The following is a 7,538-nucleotide window of genomic DNA, read 5'->3' on the forward strand; positions in this document are numbered from 1 at the left end:
AGTCCTCCCAGCTATAGGGTCAAGCATCACAAAATGCCAGTTCACTTTTATCACCCCCAAAATGTTAACTGGACAAAATAGCCTTTTAGATAGTCTACCAAAAGGAGCGTTTATTCGGGAAAAAAAGAAAAAGCCACCACAGCAGTGAGAGGACATGCCCACGCAGCCACCCACGTGCAAAACAACGAATAAAAGAGCTGGCCCAACAAGGTCTCACTACTATAACAGGAATCCCTCCCCCGGAAGTTACCACAAAGTTTAAACAGGAAGTCAGGACTAGAGAGTTAACAACAGGCCCAGCTCTGCCCATAGTCCTCCCAGCTCTCTGGTCAGTCATCCTAAGATGCCAGTTCACTGTGATCAGGCTGGAAGGGGCATCTCCCAGGGCACCAGGGCTGAAGCCGGGGCTGCGCTGTGCAGCGCACTGCGGCGAGCGGGGTCCAAGCTCGCGAAGCGGCCATCCCGGGAGCCACGCCCCGCGCACTAAGCTCCGCTCACCCCGGCATCGTTCCCACCCCATAATTAAACTCCGCCCCCGAACTAAGCACCGTCCAGATAGCCCCGCCCTCAGCGATGCAGGCCCGACCCCTCACCCAAGGCCCAACCCTCCCGGCTCCGCCGGCCCGGAGCGGGACGGACGTTTCCCGGGCCGGGCCGCGGCCCTAAGCCCCGCCCCGTGGAGGCCCAGCTTCGCTCTGCTCCGCCCCAGGTCCGCTCCCCGGTGTAGGCCCCGCCCCCGGTTCCGGCAGCCTCCCGCCGGCGCGGGCGTCCCGTCCCAGCCCCCCAGCTCGCTGAGATGCCATGGTGCCGAAGCCGCCGCCGCTGTCGCCGCCTCTTTGCACGCTGCCGCCGGGCCCGGGGCCCGCGCGCTTTGTGTGCTACTGCGAGGAGGAGGGAATTGGGGCCAAGGCCCAAGGCGGCTTCAATCTCTAGTGAGTGGCGGGGTCCGTGGCGGGGAGCGGGCAGCTCTGCGTGCGGTCCTGCCTGACAGCCCCTCCCCCACAGTGTGACAGACGCCGCGGAACTTTGGAGCACCTGCTTCACGCCGGACAGCCTGGCGGCCCTCGTGGGTAACGGGCTCCTGGGCGGGCCTGGCAGCCCCCAGCACCCCATACCTGCAGTGTGGACCACCTATGGGGTCGTAGGGGGCGGTCAGGGATTCCTGGGAAGGGTCTGGGCACCCTTCCCCTGGTTCTGTAGCTGAAGTCTTAATATTGGCTTGGAGTCCCAGGCAGCTCTTAGTCGGGCGGGTTTGGGGTGTCCTCAGTGGTTCCAGGGTCTTGGACAGATGGTGACTAGGCCCTGTGCCCTATAGAAAGCCCGTTTTGGCCTGAGTGCAGCTGAGGACATCACCCATAGGTTCAGGTGAGCCCTGAGCCAGGAAAAAGGGTGGGTGGGGAGTGGGTGGGTCTGGCCACAGCACTCAGCACCCCTCTTTTCCCAGGGCAGCCTGTAAGCAGCAAGCCGTGACTTTCACCCTGCGTGAAGACGGAGCATCCTTGACCCTGTCAGGGGGGCCCTTGGCACTGGACTTGAATCTCTCCAAGGTGCCAGGCCCAGAGGCAGCCTCCAGGCTGCAGGCACTGACACTGGGCCTGGCAGAGCGCGTATGCAGCTTGGAGCGGTGGCTGACAGGTGGGGTCGGGGGTGGGCACCCCACAGCCTCACTAGGGTCCCCCTGCCCGTGCCTCCATTCTTGGCTGTCTTCCCCAGCTGCAGAGGGGACAGCTGCCAGCCCCAGGAAGAACCCTCGGCTGGTGGAGCCTCAGCAGTTCTTACCAGGTAAGGACTTGGGTTGGGGCTGTGCTTGTTGTTCTGTGACTCAGTTCCCCCAGAACAAGACTCAGGCTCCAGAGATAGGTTCTTATGTGGAGAGGGGGTGTAGCCCTGGGATCCTCCTGGATTCAGGTGCTCCCCCATCCTGTTTCCCCCAGACCCAGATCCTCAGAGAGGCGGCCCTGGACCTGGGGTCAGAAGGCGGTGTCCGGGAGAGTCCCTCATCAACCCTGGCTTCAAGAGGTGCCCGCCCACTGCCCCTCCCTCCTGTGCCCAGGATCCAGCCCTGGACCCTGTCCCTCCCTCCACACATAATGTCCCCCCTCTTCTCTCCCAGTAAGAAACCAGCCAGTGGTGTAGATTTTGATGACCTCTGACCGTGCAGCAAAAGGTGATCTTGCTCGGAGTTGGCCTGTGAGTGGAGGGGCAGCCCCTGAGACCCCAGAACATCCTGCTGCCCCGTGGAAACACACCTTGAGCCCCTTCCCCATTAAATAAATGGCTTCCTCAGGCAGAGGTCATGGCCAGGCTCTGGTTCCTGGGGGCTGATTCGGGGAGAGGGATCAGGGATTCTGCTCAGCCTGCGGTCTGGGCATGGGACCACAGGACATGAACAGATGGGTCAGGCTCTTGCTCCCTGGTAGAAGAGCTGCCAAGCTCCCCTGATCGTCCACCTGCTCCTGCCTGGCCAGCTCAGGAGCTGCGAGGGCCACGCAAGGCTCTGCCAGGGCTTCCCAAGGCTGGAATTCTGTTCCACCCCACAGGGCACACACCGCAGTCTTCCAGAACCTACCCGACAGGATGCACACAGTAGGTCCTGTGGGAGATGGGGCAGGGCTGAGGAATGTGGGCCACCCCGCCCACTGGCCCTGAGCCCCGAGGTGCCCCGGCAGGGCTCTGCTCCCCACCCTCCTTGGCCATCCTGCCTCCCTGCCCTGGCCTGACTGGTTTGGGAGCCCAATCCAGTCCCCGCCATCCCTGCCGAGTGGGGGGATGGGCTGCGCCCCGCCCACTGGGCTCTCTGCTTCTGTCATTCTGGGCTGTCATATGGAACTGAGAGTCCCATGGTGGGGGTTTGAGGGTGGCAAAAATCGTGGGCCCTCTGGTCCCTAGGATGTGCGGACAAGGTCACTGGAGCACAGATGTGGCTTTATGGGGCTGCAGACGAATAAGCGGGGATGGCGGAGGCAAGGTCCCTAACGGGGATGCACGGCGGGCCGGTAGGCCGCCAGGATCTCGGAACTGTGCGGACATGTGTACTTGAATTCCTTCTCCTGCAGCGCGCTGTCCAGGTAGCGGCGGACGCCGCGCAGTTCCGTGGGGATGGGCGCCTGGCGGAAGTGCGCGCACACCGTCTGCGGGCGAGGGGCGCGGGCGTGGTGAGGACCTCCTCGAGGGCGCGCCCCGCCCTCCCGCACTCCCGCGCCCGGCCCGCGCTCACGTCCACGATGTGCAGCTTGGGCAGCAGGCCGCAGTCGGCCAGCGTGAGCTGGTCACCGTCCAGGAAGCGGCGGCGCGACTCGCGCAGCTGCGGCTCCCGAGCCAACTCGTGCTCCAGGGGCGCGCGCAAGTATCTGTCCAGCCTGGCGAGGGCGCGCAGCAGCAGCTGGTACAGGGCTGGGGTGGGGGCAGAGGGGTTCGGTGAGGACCCGGTCTGGGACGCAACTCCCCCCACCGTCGCGGCGGCTGCCGACCCTCTCACCATCATCCTGCTCGGGCACCGGGTTCTTGATGAACGCGGAGAACTTGTGAAAGACGTCGTTGCCCGCGGTTGTGGACTCCCTATAGCGGGGCGCCAGGCTGGGGAATCTGGAGTGGAGGAGGAACTCATGTCAGACCGTCGTGCCGCAGGCGCCGCAGCGCCCTTCCTGGGCTCTGTCCTGGGGGCCCCTCCTGCCGTGCCCAGGCCCTCACTCGGGGGGTCCCAGCGTCTCCTCCAGAAACTCCTCGATCTGCAGCGTGTCGGTCTTGGCGTCGCCATCATAGAGCAAGATGGGCAGTTGTGAACCGGGGGCAAAGTCCTTCAGCACATCTGGGGACCTGTGGGCACGAGGGAGGAGAAGTGGCAAGCCCGAGGGGACAGAGAACCTGGAGGGGTCCTTCAGGGGCAGGGGCTCACCTGCGCGTGTCCACTGTCGTAAGTGTGAAGGGCACGCCCTTGAGCAGCAGGATCATGAAGAGCCTCTGACAAGAAGGGCCGTGTCCCACGCTCTCGCAGTCCTCACTCGCCTAGGGTGGGTGGAGTTGAGGGATGTCAGGGCAGGGAGCAGACCCAGGAATCCTGCCACCAAGCTGGGTGGGACCTGGCCTACCAAGAGACTGGAGTGACGCCAGGGCTCCAGCTAGGGAGGGCACGGCCTCAGCAAGTGGCCCTTGAGAGCCCTTGACTTGGTCCCTGGAAGGTGGGGAGGGGCGCAGCGCTACTGGAAGCCTGGGGACTGGGTGAGGGAACAGGGGCATGGAGCCTGAGCCCTTGACCCTTATCTTCAGACCCTGGGCAGAGGCCAGGGCTCTGGGCTCCAGGTCCCGCAGGCTGGTTTCAAGGGTGGGGTGGGCCGAGTGAGCTGTTTTCTGAGTGATTCACACCGCCAACTGGGCACTGAGGCTGGCAGCACACTAGCTGCCCCAAGCCCTGAGGGTGGGGAAGGGTCTGAGGCCTGGCAGCCCCATAAACAGGCCCCCACAGACCTGGCACCCATGCAGCTGCCTGGCCCAGCCACTCACACCCCACCCCCCCGTGTTGCTCCCAAGCTGTACTTGGGCATCTGCCACTGGTTGCCTGGTTGTCACCTCCCCCGGAGGGGCTTTTTCTCCAGGATGGCTGAACTGTGTCCAGGAGCCCAGGCTGGGAGTTGGGACAAGGCCACCTCCACCCGCTTTGGGGAGGATTCACTGGCCCGTCATCCCCAGGTTAACCCCACTTGACTCTTCCTCCGTAGGGCTGCCTGAACCCACCCACCACGGGGAGGGGGGCCGATACTGCTGTGGAGACCCACCCCTCAGCCCACCCTGGAAAGTGGAGCCCCGCAGAGCACCCCTCCCCAGGCCTTCCCCAGCCCAGCCTGCCCGGCACCTTGACAAACAGCTGGAGCTTGGTGATCTCGGCCATGGTGGGGAGCTGCAGCGGCAAGGGCGGGGATCTGGGGAGCTCTTTAAGGCTCCCTACTCCCTGGGCTCCCGCCCTCTCCCGCCCAGGGCCCGCCCCGCAGAGTCACCTAAGCGGGCGGGCGGGGAGGCTGGTGGGGCTCACTGTCCAAGCATGAGGGTGTGACTATGGGGGGAACTGAGTGGACAGGGCTGGCCATCTGAGGCAGGCTGAGTACACTGGGGACCTGAGCACCCCATGGGGGGTGGCACGGTGAAATGGAAGCCAAGACCAGTGGACTGGGAGGCAGGAAAAGAGGGGCGCCAGCCTGAGAGCTCTGCCATCAGATCACCCCCACCATGAACCCCACTGCCCTCCCTGCAATGAATACCCTGTGGTCTGTAGGGGCCCCCAGCTCAGAAAGCTGGGGCGTGGATAGGAGAAATGAACAGCCCGGCCCCAGCCTCAGTTTCCCCATCTCCCTACCAGGGCATTACAAGAGTGATAAGCCCTCTTGGAAGGGGTGCCCCCTCCCACTAAGGGAGCTCTGTCAGGCAGAGCTCCCCCTCCCCAGGGTGGGGCCCACATTCCAGACGTGCCCTTGGGTAACAGGCCTGGCTCAGGCGTCTGCCCAGCTGACCCCTCAGCACTGCCCCTCCCACGTTGGCTCAGGGCAGCTTTGTTTCCCCTCTTAACCTTTAAGAGGGAGCACCAGGAGGGGATTTGGAGCCATGGGCTCCTGACACACAGGATCCGCCCACCCCGCCCTCAGCAGCAGGCCAGGGGAGGTCGGGGAGCTTGCTACCCCACAGGTGTGTGCCTGCCAGTCCCCCGTAGGATGACCCGCTGCACCTCCCCCACTCCGCTTCAGGGGGCACCCCAAGGGAGGAGCCCACGGAGGCCTGGCGTCACCCAGTGGCCGAGAGCGGGATCTGCCTGGCCCATTTGCCTCCTCGCCCCAGGTTGCGGTCTCCTCTGGAACCCCAGCCTGACGGCTCCTTCCCGGACCCCACCCGGGTCAGGACTCCTCGGCACAGGCCACTCTGAGAGCCTGGCGGCTAGCTTGGACACACTGTGGAGTTCGGCGCCCGGCCAAAACCCCTCTGGTGCTTGGGCCTCCCCTCTGCCTACCTCTACTCCACAAGCCGGATTTCAGGGGCCCTTTTCCTTCTTCCTTCCCCTGCACACAAACCGCGTCCTGAAGAAGGCCTGAGGCCCCTCCATGTGCATGCTCACCAGAGGTCCTGCGTGTGTTTCTGTGTGTATAAAAATACTGTTATGTATCTGTAAGAAAAACGGTGAACTAGACAGTGAACAGGTGCTTCAGAGAAAAGGAAGTAAACACAGTAGAGTGCATGCAAGTGGTTTCACCTCACTTACTGCCAGGAACAAACCAGAACAAGTTCATGGTTGCCATGGGCAGACACGTGGTGGTCATATTCCTGGCAAGGATGTGGGATATGTACTACTGGGGACCCAGTGTCAGCAGCCACCGAGACAAGTCACCCAGCTGGGAATCCGCCCAGAGGTGTCCTTGTAAATACGCAAGGGACAAACAAGTGTGTGCAGGGTATGGGACAGTCCTGGTGTCTCACTGTCTGAGGTTTAGTGGTGTTATGGAATGAATAACATGTTGAGATCCTAGCCCCCAGCACCTCAGAATATGACCCTTTTTGGAGATGGGGTCTTTAAAGAGGTGATTAAGTTAAAATGAGGTCATGACTGCCCTTACCAATGGGAGATTGGGACACAGACACGCACATGAGGAAGACACTGTGTGTACGTGGGGGCAGAGATCAGTGTGGCACTTCTGCAAGCCAAGGGACTCCAGAAATGGCCGATACCACCGTGAGCTAGGGTAGAGCTGGGACGGGTGGTCCCTCAGCCTCCTGACTGTGAGAGAGTAACTGTCTGTTGTTTTACACTGCCCAATTTGTGGTCATTTGTCATGACAGCCCTAGCAGACCAATACAGGTGAGAGAAAAATGCCCAGCCAATGGAAAAAACCGAAATCTTTGTGTGTCATGTGGAGTCGATGCTTGGATACATCTGGGGACAGGCGGAAGGACTCTCCTACGGGATGACCTGACCCGCAGACATCTGGCTAGCGCCTCCTCTCCATCGGCACAGTTTGCATTGTTTACCAACTTTCCGTAGTCGATTTTTCTAAAGAAGTAAGACCAGAAACTCATGGTCGCCGACTGTGATTAGACCCATGACCTACCTGAGCAATGGATGTCTCTACACTCTCCTGCCATATCCACAGCGCAGCCCTGGAGGGGCCCTGGTGTCCCTGCAGTGACAGATGGGGGGCCTCATCCATGTTAGAAACTCCTGTCCTGAGCCCCCTCTGTGGGCCCTTCCCAGCAACACCTTAACGGCTCTATGGTGAAGGGAGACAGGGGAGGAAGCCCTGGGGTAGCACCAGGGCTCTCCGCAGGACCGTGTGCCACCAGGGGGCCAAGGAGCAGTGAGTACACTCACCGACCCTAGGAGAATGGCTGGATCCAGACGCCGGCGGGGGCTGGAAGCCAGCCTGGGAATTGTACCACAAAGTAAGGGAATGCCCCCCAAACGTGTCCAGGGATAGGCAAAGGGCCACAGAAGCCACTGTTGAGGGGCCGGCACTGGCCAAATCCATGGCCGTTTGAGCATAAGAAAGATGATAGTAGAGCTA

The 7,538-nt window shown here is 62.1% G+C and overlaps 2 protein-coding genes across 5 annotated transcripts; one reads left to right on the forward strand and one right to left on the reverse strand.

Moving 5' to 3' along the window:
* The first annotated feature begins 610 nt into the window (after positions 1-610).
* On the forward strand, positions 611-2,292 carry PAXX (PAXX non-homologous end joining factor). 3 transcript variants are annotated; one of them, XM_019640634.1, is made up of 7 exons: positions 613-932; positions 1,006-1,066; positions 1,316-1,365; positions 1,445-1,635; positions 1,720-1,782; positions 1,935-2,019; positions 2,114-2,292. In XM_019640634.1, the coding sequence occupies exons 1-7, from the start codon at positions 802-804 to the stop codon at positions 2,151-2,153; spliced, it is 621 nt and encodes a 206-aa protein (XP_019496179.1). In that variant the 5' UTR covers positions 613-801; the 3' UTR covers positions 2,154-2,292. The 3 variants fall into 3 exon arrangements, with proteins under 3 accessions (XP_019496188.1, XP_019496179.1, XP_019496169.1); XM_019640624.1 differs by having other exon boundaries at positions 616-932; positions 1,714-1,782; XM_019640643.1 differs by lacking the exon at positions 1,316-1,365 and having other exon boundaries at positions 611-932; positions 1,006-1,070; positions 1,450-1,635; positions 1,714-1,782.
* Positions 2,293-2,914: 622 nt separating this feature from the next.
* CLIC3 (CLIC family member 3) lies at positions 2,915-7,527 on the reverse strand. 2 transcript variants are annotated; one of them, XM_019640615.1, is made up of 6 exons: positions 5,993-7,527; positions 3,896-4,005; positions 3,691-3,816; positions 3,479-3,585; positions 3,218-3,393; positions 2,915-3,131 (listed from the first exon to the last, which is right to left on the reverse strand). In XM_019640615.1, exons 2-6 carry the CDS (start codon positions 3,949-3,951, stop codon positions 2,973-2,975), a joined length of 624 nt encoding a protein of 207 aa, XP_019496160.1. In that variant the 5' UTR covers positions 3,952-4,005; positions 5,993-7,527; the 3' UTR covers positions 2,915-2,972. The 2 variants fall into 2 exon arrangements, with proteins under 2 accessions (XP_019496160.1, XP_019496156.1); XM_019640611.1 differs by lacking the exon at positions 5,993-7,527 and adding an exon at positions 4,850-5,968.
* Between the last annotated feature and the right edge of the window lie 11 nt (positions 7,528-7,538).

This window comes from Hipposideros armiger, unplaced genomic scaffold, assembly GCF_001890085.2.
Source record: "Hipposideros armiger isolate ML-2016 unplaced genomic scaffold, ASM189008v1 scaffold_3, whole genome shotgun sequence".
NCBI lineage: Eukaryota > Metazoa > Chordata > Mammalia > Chiroptera > Hipposideridae > Hipposideros > Hipposideros armiger.